The 13,666-nt window shown below is 42.4% G+C and overlaps 1 protein-coding gene across 1 annotated transcript in view; it reads left to right on the top strand.

Annotated features, from left to right (window-relative positions):
- Positions 1-11,780, top strand: part of LOC124140775 (potassium voltage-gated channel subfamily D member 2-like) — a 12,590-nt gene extending 810 nt beyond the window's left edge. Inside the window, exon 2 of the mRNA XM_046508522.2 lies at positions 8,427-11,780. Within this exon, the coding sequence (XP_046364478.2) occupies positions 8,427-10,979 (2,553 nt within the window). The 3' untranslated portion in view covers positions 10,980-11,780. The remainder of the gene's footprint in view (positions 1-8,426) is intronic.
- The last annotated feature ends 1,886 nt before the right edge of the window (positions 11,781-13,666 follow it).

Below are 13,666 nucleotides of genomic sequence, written 5' to 3'. Positions count from 1 at the left end.
ACATTTTTTTGTCCTTGTCTTTAACATTAACGATGGTTGTGAGTAAACACACTTCACGTTGCTACAATTGTTATCTCTTAAATAAAGATTGAATATTGCTAATAACATTTTTTTAAATCTTTCAAACCCCTAATTGTCGGATGAAAACTTGACAGTGATTACCTAGCGCCCATGAATAATTGTCAATGATTACCTAGCGCCTATGAATATTCACGTGGATTACATAGCGCCCATGAATACTTCACTGTTATTAACTAGCGCCCATGAATACTTGATGGTTTTTACCTAGCGCCCATGAATACTTGATGATGATTACCTAGCGCCCATGAATACTTGATGGTATTTCCCAAGCGCCCATGAATACTTGATGGTTTTTACCTAGCACCCATGAATACTTGATGATGATTACCTAACGCCTATGAATACTTGATGATGATTACCTAGCTCCCATGAATACTTGATGATGGTCACCTAGCTCCCATGAATACTTGATGATGGCTACCTAGCGCCCATGAATACTTGATGGTTTTTACTTAGCGCCCATGAATACTTGATGGTTTTCACCTAGCGCCCATGAATACTTGATGATGATTTCCTAGCGCCCATGAATACTTGATGGTTTTTACCTAGCGCCCATGAATACTTGATGATGATAACCTAGCGCCCATGAATACTTGATGATGATTACCTAGCTCCCATGAATACTTGATGGTTTTTACCTAGCGCACATAAATACTTGATGGTTTTTACCTAGCGCCCATGAATACTTGATGATGATGACCAAGCGCCCATGAATACTTGATGGTTTTTACCTAGCGCCCATGAATACATGATCATGATTACCTAGCGCCCATGAATACTTGATGATGATTACCTAGCGCCCATGAATACTTGATGCTTTTTAGCTAGCGCCCATGAATACTTGATGATGGTTACCTAGCGCCCATGAATACTTGATGATGATTACCTAGCGCCCATGAATACTTGATGATGATAACCTAGCGCCCATGAATACTTGATAATGATTACCTAGCGCCCATGAATACTTGATGGTTTTTACCTAGCGCCCATGAATACTTGATGGTTTTTACCTAGCGCCCATTAATACTTGATGATGATTACCTAGCTCCGAAGAAAACTTGATGATGGTTATCTAGCGCCCATGAATACTTGATGATGATTACCTCAGCGCCCATGAATACTTGATGGTTTTTACCTAGCGCCCATGAATACTTGATGATGATTACCTACCGCCCATGAATACTTGAAGGTTTTTACCTAGCGCCCATGAATACTTGATGGTTTTTACCCAGCGTCCATGAATACTTGATGCTTTTTAGCTAGCGCCCATGAATACTTGATGATGATTACCTAGCGCCCATGAATACTTGATGGTTTTTACCTAGCGCCCATGAATACTTGATGGTTTTTACCTAGCGCCCATGAATACTTGTTGTTTTTTACCTAGCGCCCATGCATACTTGATGATGATTACCTAGCTCCCATGAATACTTGATGATCGTTACCTAGCGCCCATGAATACTTGATGATTTTTACCTAGCGCCCATGAATACTTGATGATGATTACCTAGCGCCCATGAATACTTGATCATGGTTACCTAGCGCCATTGAATACTTGATGATGATTACCTAGCGCCCATGAATACTTGATGGTTTTTACCTAGCGCCTATGAATACTTGATGATGATAACCTAGCGCCCATGAATACTTGGTGATGATTACCTAGCGCCCATGAATACTTGATGGTTTTTACCTAGCGCCCATGAATACTTGTTTGTTTTTACCTAGCGCCCATGAATACTTGATGATGATTACCTAGCGCCCATGAATACTTGATGATGATAACCTAGCGCCCATGAATACTTGATGATTTTTACCTAGCGCCCATGAATACTTGATGATGATTACCTAGCGCCCATGAATACTTGATCATGGTTACCTAGCGCCCATGAATACTTGATGGTTTTTACCTAGCGCCCATGAATACTTGATGGTATTTCCCCAGCGCCCATGAATACTTGATGATGATTACCTAGCTCCCATGAATACTTGATGATGGTTATCTAGCGCCCATGAATACTTGATGATGATTACCTAGCGCCCATGAATACTTGATGATGATTACCTAGCGCCCATGAATACTTGATGATGATGACCAAGAGCCCATGAATACTTGATGGTTTTTACCTAGCGCCCATGAATACTTGATGATGATTACCTAGCGTCCATGAATACTTGATGATGATTACCTAGCGCCTATGAATACTTGATGCTTTTTAGCTAGCGCCCATGAATACTTGATGATGGTTACCTAGCGCCCATGAATACTTGATGATGATTACCTAGCGCCCATTAATACTTGATGATGATAACCTAGCTCCCATGATTACTTGATGATGGTTACCTAGCTCCCATGAATACTTGATGATGATTACCTAGCTCCCATGAATACTTGATGGTTTTTACCTAGCGCCCATGAATACTTGATGATGATTACCTAGCTCCCATGAATACTTGATGATTGTTACCTAGCTCCCATGAATACTTGATGATGATTACCTAGCTCCCATGAATACTTGATGATGATAACCTAGCGCCCATGAATACTTGATGATGATTACCTAGCGCCCATGAATATTTGATGATGATTACCTAGCGCCCATGAATACTTGATGGTTTTTACCTAGCGCCCATGAATACTTAACGGTAATTATCTTGCTCCCATGAATATTTCACGGAAATTACCTATACTACAACACAAAAGTTTGTTATCGTTAAGATTGCAAAGAGCCTGTTATTGTGTTATTGCACTACTTAGGAGATTTATTTGACTATCACGCCGTCAACGCATGGCGGGCAATGGCGATTCTCTCCTGCCACGTTGGCTATGATGCTATACTGTGAATAAATTACAGGTTCGTGTAGCGTTAGATAAATACATGTAAACACCAGTTTGCAAAATATATATATATATAATAAAATAATAAAGTCCATGTAGTCCATCATCTTCTTTATATCAGTTTCATACATAGTACTTTCGCTGTCTCATGACAGCTCTTCAGCGTAACTGACAATGACATATAATGACTTTACAAATACTGTATTTTTAATTCAAATGTCTCCCTACAATTGTTAAAGGGGAAGTGTACACGCAAAAATTACTTTCTTTCTTTTTCTAAACAAAACGCAATTTTAGAATTAGTTAGTATCTGTGTTTGAAAATATACACTCATTTTTTTCACAGTGAAAGTAGGAAGCTCACAATAGTGTAAATATGATATGCCGTTATGAGGCCTTCGTTTTTCGAGCTAGACAGGCCTTAGTTATCTCCCTTAGATTATGACGTAATTGGTGCCAATTCAACTGGGTCCCTGTCTATTCTGAACGCAAAAGATATCAAGTACAAGTTTTCGGTAAAACAACATGGCCTACGACAAACTCCAGCGCAGTGGTGACTCAGCATAACACTATGCTGGCTGGCATCTGAGACGCTAGAATCACACACCTGTACCTACACCACGTGAAGCGGCTCTAACAAAGCATGATGACGTCATTATATTTATCAATTGGCACCAATGACGTCATATTGCAAGGGGCATAAGCCATGGTGTTTTTGTTATGGAAATAGAACACTTGGTAAATGTGAAAAATATAAATCGTTTTAATGCAAAACATATGTTGATTAATTGTGATATTTGTATATTTTTGTCTATGACACTTCTAGGTTAACACTTTTATTGTGGAAAAAGTACAACAACATTAGGTTCATTTCCGTGTGAACTTGCCCTTTAAATTACTTGGTGTCGTCGCTGGAGTGTGTAAATACATTATGACGTCATAGTTGTAATTTATGACGTCATCATAAGTATGACGTCATTATATGTCATTGTCAGTTATAAAGAAGATGATGGACTAACGTGGACTTTATTATTTTATTATATATTACATGTACACCGAGTGAACATTTACCTCATTTTTGTATATATATATATATATTTGCACATACTGTCATAGTGCTAAAAAAACACTTTGACACTGGTTTTACCACAGTTAATATATGTAAGTGTACTTGGTGAAAAAATACATACAGTACACTACGGTTATAAAGGACTCAAAGCGATGACTAAATTTAGTTCGTTATGACCGCAGTTCGTTATAAGCATATTTGCAACATATGTACAGCACATGGTCAGGACAACAAAATACGTTCGTTATATCCGTCTGTTCGTTATAAGTGTGTTCGTTATAAACATGGTTTACTGTATTTACATAAACGTTCAGCATATAGGACATTTGTGTATCTCCCCCAATCAACTGCAAGTTTAAACCTACTGCATCTGAAACGAGTCATACATATTCTCAGATGTACTGGAATTGGGAGTGTAAGATATTTATTTCTACATTTAACAGGGATTTAAAATGTTTTTAATATAATGTATCAGACATACTATTGATATAACTACACCATGATTGATAAAGGTTACCAAATAATCTTTCTTTAAATTTACATACATTAAATTATGCATCTTCCCATTGCCAACTTCTTGTGTTAACTATACATATCCAAATCGTAACTTTAAAAAATATGTTTTATTATGAGTAGCCCACGTGGTGCGTCCAGTGATTTGAGCATTAAATAGCATTGGCGAAGCAGTCTGTGATCATTCGTATGCAGTGGTCTGCATCAATACTTGATAGCCTTTGTGGTATGCACACGTTGGAGAGGGGCTCTACCACTCTCCCAAAATCAAAGCTTTGTATGTTTTACCCGTTTTAAGGTTGGAATACATTAGATATTTGGTATAACTGTACTTCATGTGACTCTAAGGCCGAACGCCCACTGGATCAGGCCTTTAGCTGGACTCTGCTTCATGGAAATTGTCAACACAATGTGTACACGATGTTTCCAAATACTTGTATAGTTAGTTCAACATTTCTCTTGACCAGAATAGCACAAATTTGATGATGGTTTTGGCCAAAAGTAAAAACGATGTCAGTGTATTTTTTTACTGAATTTTAGGTTAAGGTTTACCAGTACTATTTAGTCGAGAAAATGCACGAGATAAGTAGTAGCTCGAGATAAATAGTAGTTCGAGACAAGTGATAGTTCGAGATAAATAGTAGTTCGAGAAAAATAGCAATTCGAGAAAGGTAGTAGTTCGAGATAAGTAGTGGTTCGTGATAACTAGAAGTTGGAGATACGAAGTAGTTCGAGATACGTAGTTGTTCGAGATAAGCGGCATAAGTAGTTCTAATGGAGGCTCGTCTTCATCGAATTATAGCACAAATATATTTCCCGCTAACCAATCAAATTGCTTGATGGTATTGAGAATTTATTTATTTACCTGTGGCCGAAATATTAACATGTTCAACAAACATAAATATGCAATGAAATGCATTGCCTCTGTGCAGTTGATTATATGTGTTAGATCCCTTGACCCAGGTTCGAAATGTTCTTCGATCAGCAATCCATGCTTGTCGTAAGAGGCGGCTTGCGGGATCGGATCGTCTGACTCGCTGACTTGGTTGATGCATGTCATCGTATCCCAATTGTGAGGATCGATGCTCATGATGCCAATCACTGGATTGCCTAGCCCTGACTCGATTATTTACAAATTGTCATACAGCTGGAATTTGAGTACAGCGTTAAACAACAAAGAACAAACATGTCTGTTCGTAAAAATCAAATGTAGATTAGAAGCAAGATGTCTAAGTGAGTGAGTGAGTATGGTTTTACGCCGCTTTAAGCAATATTCCAGCAATATCACATCGGGGGACACCAGAAATGGGCTTCACACATTGTACCCATGTCGGGAATCGAACCCGGGTCTTCGGCGTGACGAGCGAACGCTTTAACCACTAGGCTACCATAACAGTAAACGGCTACGACCCTCATCACTTTGGGGTGTCCTCCGAGGGGCACATACTGGCACAGACATTAAATAATGAGATTTTAACTCTCTAAAGTTGCAGAGATCAAAATGGCTAGGTAAATTACAGCATGTCGTGTCTTTGTGTATTGTATAGCTTAAAACCCATAAAGGTCTCTCAAGCGGGACCATTAATAGTTAATTCTACACCATTTGCCAAGTATCAGGTGCGCTGAAATTGCATCCATTGAAAGTAACAACAAAGGACAACATGACGGCAACAAATGTATTGCTGCACCTGTCTTAAATGACACATGTATGATGATAAACACGGGTGTACATTTCATTCTGCATGCAGTGATGCATATTTAAACATTGTATACACACCCATGTCCTTTCTCACAGAGAACGTCATTGTCAGTGATTTGATATTAAGACGGAATAAGAAAAGTTTGATTTGCATTGAAACTGCAGGCACGGGAAGATTTCAATGTGAGACTGTCCCACCAGACACACAACGTTTTTGTTTGTTTGTTTGTTGTTTAACGCCGCGCTCAGCAACATTCCAGCTGTATGGCGGCGGTCTGTAAATAATCGAGTCTGGACCAGACAATCCAGTGATTAATATCATGAGCATCGATCCACGCAATTGGGATACGATGACATGCATCAACCAAGTCAGCGAGCCTGACCACCAGATCCCGTTAGTCGCCTCTTACGACAAGCATAGTCACTTTTAAGGCAATCATGGGTTGCTGAAGACCTATTCTCCCCCGGAATCTTCACGGGTCAGACAATTGGGATACGATGACATGCATCAACCAAGTCAGCGAGCCTGACCACCCGATCCTGTTAGTCGCCTCTTACGACAAGCATGGGTTGCTGATCAAAGACCATTTCCGGATGAAGGAATCTAACACATATAATCAACTGCACAGAGGCAATGCATAACATTGTATATTTATGTTTGTTAAGCAAGTTAATATTTCGGCCATAGATAAATAAATACATTCTCATAAGCATCGATCTAGGCAATTGAGATACGCTGACATGCATCAACAAGTCAGCGCACCTGACTACCCGATTCCCTTCGTCGGATCTTACTTGTATGGTTTGCTGAAGACCAATTCTAACCTGGGACGGCCTGTTTATCTAAGGCACAGTAATATCATGTGAAGCGTTGCGTCCGTGTCAGATCCTTGGTTTGTATACAAGATTACCCGATTTGTCGAACTACGAGTGAGTGAGTGAGTTCGGTTTAACGCCGCTTTTAACAGTATTCCAGTTATATCATGGCGTGTCAGCTTAATGTGGGAGGAAAGCCCGAAGCGATGCAGGTCTCAGACGTTAACCACTTCGGTGAAACCCACGAACACGGGTATGGTGCTGACAAACCTAGAAACATAATCGGGGCTAACCGGGATTCGAACCCACAATCACAGGTTTCTGGCGAGCCCAAGGGACGCAACACTGCACAGCGAATCGCGGTGCCTTAGACGACTGGGCAACCCGCGCCCCCTGTCGAACTACGAGTACATGCTATTAGCCGTTAAATCCGCATCTCCCAAAAATAACCTGAGTGAGTGAGTGAGTATGTTTTTACGCCGCTTTAAGCAATATTCCAGCAATATCACGGCGGGGACACCAGAAATGGGCTTCACACATTGTACCCATGTCGGGAATCGAACCCGGGTCTTCGGCGTGACGAGCGAACGCTTTAACCACAAGGCTACCCGACCGCCCCAAAACAACCTGAAGGGACCACGATGACAATCAGCGTTATTTCCCACAAAGATCTGTCGATAACACCATATTATGATTGATATACATATGTATGCCACAATGAAAAGAGGCATTTATTAGTGTTAGTTTACGGGTAGCCCAGTTGTTTGAGGCGCTTTGGGAACGCCAGAAAATTGTGAGTTCGAATCCCGGTTCGCCTCGATCATGTTTCTTGGTTTGTCAGCACCATAACCGTGGGTTTCACCACCCGCATTAAGTTGACACGCCCCGATATAACATGAACACTAACAGGGTAAGGACAATATGACCCGCATTGAAAAGTTTACCGCTTCAGCCCTGTACAAAGGAAGGTAGAAATCTAACATTTTGTAAATATTTCTTAAAGGTGACGAACCAAACACATCCATCGTGTTTGCGTCGCCAGAACACCACAAATAATGCTTTCCTGTGTTTTGTGAAAATTATGATCTTCTGCAAATGCAAACGCGTGTCATGCATGAACTGTATAAAGTCACTCGTCAATGGCGCCGCAATTCACTGTGCAGAGTTGCGTCCCTTGGGCACACCAGAAACCAATGATTGTGGGTTCGAATTTCGCTTCGCCCCGATTATGTTTCTAGGTTTGTCAGCACCTTACCTGTGCTCGAGTGTTTCACCAAAGTGGTAAACGTCTGAGACCTGTATCACTTCGGGCTTTCCTCGCCTGACACGCCGTGACAAAACCAAGTACTGTACCAAGCAGCGTTACACCAAACTCACTAACTTCATTAATGTCATGATCTCTCATTTCAGGTATTTGGCGCAGTATCAATGACGTTTGTGGTCGTATCTATTTTCGCATTCTGCGCAGAGACACATGACAGTTTTCATACTTCCGTTTCACAACCTGGCTCACAAATGTCCTTGAAGAACGGAAGTGACGTCAACGATTCCCGTGGTGCCTCTGACGTCTACATCCATCCATCGCTGTTTGTCATTGACGTCACATGCCTGACCTACTTTCTTTTCGAGTTTACAACAAAGTTCCTATTCTCCCAGAGCAAAGTAAAATATTTCATACTACCAATGACAATAATTGATATCATAGCACTGATTCCGGATATCGTCGAGACGTCGTATCGCCTGTCAACGTCCGACTATTACTCACGTGACACTCTCGACGTACTTCCGGTTCTGCGCGTCACAAGAGTCTTTCGTATTTTACGTCTTATTCGTCACATTTCCGGTTTGTGGATCCTGTTCTATACACTCAAGGCAAGTTTAAGAGAACTGCTCCTGATGCTGCTGTTCTTGTTCGTGGGGATGCTGTTGTACTCTTCTCTCATCTACTTTGCGGATGACCGGAGCACGTTTACCAGCATCCCTCACGGGTTCTGGTGGGCACTCATCACCATGACAACCGTTGGTTATGGTGACATGTTTCCTGTGACGAACGTTGGCTACCTTGTAGGATCAGTGACTGCAGTATCAGGTCTGTTAATGATTGGGTTCACAGTTCCAGTACTGGTAAACAACTTCTTATTGTACTACGGTCATACACAATCAGCAATGGTGAGAGAACAGAACAGGGAAAAGAGGATCAAGCGCATGGAAGCACAATCAAGGAAACGCAGACCAACTCTATTCTCTATTTCATCAAAAGTGCTTCCGAAAGCGTCCATCATCAAAAATGAGCCAGTGTTGGCTTCGATGGCCCAGAACGCGTCAAGACGTGCTGTCAAAAGCTACCACTCAAGGTTAGCTACATTGTCAGGGATCGAGTCAAACAGTGATGACATGACAAAAAATGTGCCAACGTTTGCTTCGATGGCAAAAAATGCCTCAATAATTACTGACAAGACAAAAACGTCAACTGCAGACAGCGTGTCAGTGACTACCAACAAGACAAAAACGTCAACTGCAGACAGCGTGTCAAAGACTATCGACAAGACAAAAACGTCAACAGCAGACAGCGTGTCAAAGACTATCGACAAGACAAAAACGTCAACAGCTGACAGCGTGTCAAAGACTGGTGACAAGACAAAAGCGTCAACTGCAGACAGCATGTCAAAGACTACCGACAAGACGAAAACGTCAACAGCAGACAGCATGTCAAAGACTGTCGACAAGACAATAACGTCCACAGTAGACAGCGTGTCAAAGACCAGCGACAAGACAAAAGCGTCAACTGCAGACAGCATGTCAAAGACTGTCGACAAGACAATAACGTCCACAGTAGACAGCATGTCAAAGACCAGTGACAGGACAAAAGCGTCAACTGCAGACAGCATGTCAAAGACTGTCGACAAGACAATAACGTCCACAGCAGACAGCGTGTCAAAGACTACCGACAAGACAAAAGCGTCAACTGCAGACAGCGTGTCAAAGACAACTGACAAGACAAAAACGTCAACAGCAGACAGCGTGTCAAAGACTACCGACAAGACAAAAACGTCAACAGCAGACAGCATGTCAAAGACAACCGACAAGACAATAACGCCAACTGCAGACAGCGTGTCAAAGACAACTGACAAGACAAAAACGTCAACAGCAGACAGCATGTCAAAGACTACCGACAAGACAAAAACGTCAACAGCAGACAGCGTGTCAAAGACTGGTGACAAGACAATAACGTCAACTGCAGACAGCATGTCAAAGACTACCGACAAGACAATAACGCCAACTGCAGACAGTGTGTCAAAGACAACTGACAAGACAAAAGCGTCAACAGCAGACAGCATGTCAAAGACTACCGACAAGACAATAACGCCAACTGCAGACAGCATGTCAAAGACAACTGACAAGACAAAAACGTCAACAGCTGACAGCATGTCAAAGACCAGTGACAGGACAAAAACGTCAACTGCAGACAGCATGTCAAAGACTACCGACAAGACAAAAACGTCAACAGCAGACAGCGTGTCAAAGACAACTGACAAGACAAAAACGTCAACTGCAGACAGCATGTCAAAGACTGTCGACAAGACAAAAGCGTCAACTGCAGACAGCGTGTCAAAGACAACTGACAAGACAAAAGCGTCAACTGCAGACAGCATGTCAAAGACTGTCGACAAGACAATAACGTCAACAGCAGACAGCGTGTCAAAGACCAGCGACAAGACAAAAGCGTCAACTGCAGACAGCATGTCAAAGACTGTCGACAAGACAATAACGTCCACAGCAGACAGCATGTCAAAGACCAGTGACAGGACAAAAGCGTCAACTGCAGACAGCATGTCAAAGACTGTCGACAAGACAATAACGTCCACAGTAGACAGCATGTCAAAGACCAGCGACAGGACAATAACGCTAACTGCAGACAGCATGTCAAAGACCAGCGACAAGACAAAAACGTCAAGATGCTGACTGGATAGATACGTCAACATCAGTCTAAAGCATGCAAGACAATGTTGACCTCGATGGCAGTGTGTGCAAAATTGTTGTCAAGATAGAATGGTCAATGCTAACTACGATGGCAGACAAGCTGTCAAGTCAGAGATACGTCGATGTTTTCAATTTGTAATCAATGTCTAGATTTCACTATGTTTTAAGTACAATCGAGCATGCTCTTTCCACGAAGATTTTAAAGAGCGACTCCTGATCAATGTTACATTCAAGGCCATATTATGGATTTCAAAAGGTTCTATGATAGACATGCAGCGCTCGATCTATAATAATTAAGAAAGACTTGCCTTCGCATGTGGTTGTGTCCATGGCAGGCAAGCTGTCCAAATGTGCTGACAAATCAAAAACGTCAATGTTAACTTCAATGGCAGACAAGCTGTCCAAATGTGCTGACAAATCAAAAACGTCAATGTTAACTTCAATGGCAGACAAGCTGTCCAAATGTGCTGACAAATCAAAAACGTCAATGTTAACTTCAATGGCAGACAAGCTGTCCAAATGTGCTGACAAATCAAAAACGTCAATGTTAACTTCAATGGCAGACAAGCTGTCCAAATGTGCTGACAAATCAAAAACGTCAATGTTAACTTCAATGGCAGACAAAATGTCCACATTAGCCGACAAGACGTGGTGAGGTGGAATTGGGTTTAACGTCGCGTCCAAGATTATTGCACTTATATAGCGACGTGCATGTACGTGTGTATGTGTGTGTGTGGCTGCTTGTAGTAGTCCGGACTGATGCCGATTTATAGTGCCAGCACACTGAGATACCATGCCGCAGTTTAACATGAATACCCCACTAAGACACAGTATACTGACTCCGAGCCGACCAGTCCTTGTTTTAGCCCCTTAATGCCAAGCGCCAGTCAGGGTAACAACAAGTACCATCTTTGAACGTCTTTTGGTATGACGCGGCCGGGGATCGAACCCCGGACCTTCCGCTCTCCTGGCGAATGCTGTACCACTAGACCACGGAGGCGGTCTTGCCGACAAGACAAGTTGTCGTCAAGGGCCGATAAGACAGATACGTCAATGCTAGCGTCCAGGTAAAGGTGTTTGTAACAGAACCTTTTAAGCCCAAACATCTAGCATAAAAACTGAGAACCTGTACGGTACAGAGGCATCGCTCTGAAGGTCTTGAGAACAAGTCTTGTCATCTGCAAACTGTAAGAATAAATATTCAATATCACCAATCGTATTACCTTTTTTATGCCCGGCAGTGTGGATTGCGTGTCATAGTAGCCCGGTTGTGTGGATTGCGTGTCATAGTAGCCCGACGGTGTGGACTGCGTGTCAAAGTAGCGCGATGGTGTGGATTGCGTGTCATAGTAGCGCGATGGTGTGGATTGCGTGTCATAGTAGCCCGACAGTGTGGATTGCGTGTCATAGTAGCACGACAGTGTGGACTGCGTGTCATAGAAGCGCGATGGTGTGGATTGCGTGTCATAGTAGCCCGGTGGTGTGGATTGCGTGTCATAGTAGCCCAGTGTTGTGGATTGCGTGTCATAGTAGCCCGGTGGTGTGGATTGCGTGTCATAGTAGCACGATAGTGTGGATTTCGTGTTATAGTAGCACGGTGGTGTGGATTGCGTGTCATAGTAGCCTGGTGGTGTGGATTGCGTGTTATAGTAGCACGGTGGTGTGGATTGCGTGTCATAGTAGCCCGGTGGTGTGGATTGCGTGTTATAGTAGCACGGCGGGGTGGATTGCGTGTCATAGTAGCCCGGTGGTGTGGATTGCGTGTCATTGTAACCCGGTGGTGTGGATTGCCTGTCATAGTAGCCCGGTGGTGTGGATTGCGTGTCATAGTAGCCCGGTGGTGTCGATTACGTGTCATAGTAGCCCGTTGGTGTGGATTGCGTGTCATAGTAGCCCGGTGGTGTGGATTGCGTGTCATAGTAGCCCGGTGGTGTGGATTGCGTGTCATTGTAGCCCGGTGGTGTGGATGGCGTGTCATAGTAGCCCGGCGGTGTGGATTGCGTGTCATAGTTGCACGATATTGTGGATTGCGTGTCATAGTAGTACGACAGCGTGTATTGCGTGACATTAAACATTCACCTTGACTAAAAGGTTTTCAGAAAGAATTTCTTTGGACATTTGAACAAAAATTCAAGTATTTTACCTATAAAGTACCAACACCAAAAATTAAATATTGATAAGAAAACGTTACTTGAAAGATAACGTTACGGAAGCCAAACCGTAGTCCCCCAGTGATGAGCCTACGGCTTATGTTACCTGCTAAAAGATACATGGCTACACTTCTAGCAGTGATATTTCCCCATTGTCTTCTACTTAACGAGGTATGTCGTTGTCATGACTACACGCGGCTTGAACAGTACCGTGCCAACCAGATTTGCATTGTATACAATGTAAAGGCTGAATATTGAGCATAGTAAGTATTTTGTGTAAAAGAATAAAATAAGAAAATATAGTTAAAATACTATCCAAACATCATTGAATTGACAGTGTCACAATAGTACGTTGTTATCATTCCATTATCTTCCCATACTGCAGAGCTACTGTTATACCTGTGAAGATCCGGGGTACAATAGGTCTTCAGCAACCCATGCTTGCCGTAAAAGGCGACTATGCTTGTCGTAAGAGGCGACTAAAGGGATCGGGTGGTCAGGCTCGCTGACTTGGTTGAT

This window comes from Haliotis rufescens, unplaced genomic scaffold (genome assembly GCF_023055435.1).
Source record: "Haliotis rufescens isolate VD_foot unplaced genomic scaffold, xgHalRufe1.0.p SCAF_60, whole genome shotgun sequence".
NCBI lineage: Eukaryota > Metazoa > Mollusca > Gastropoda > Lepetellida > Haliotidae > Haliotis > Haliotis rufescens.
The sequence above is the reverse complement of the archived record's forward strand: the minus strand, read 5'-3'. Positions and strand labels throughout refer to the sequence as shown.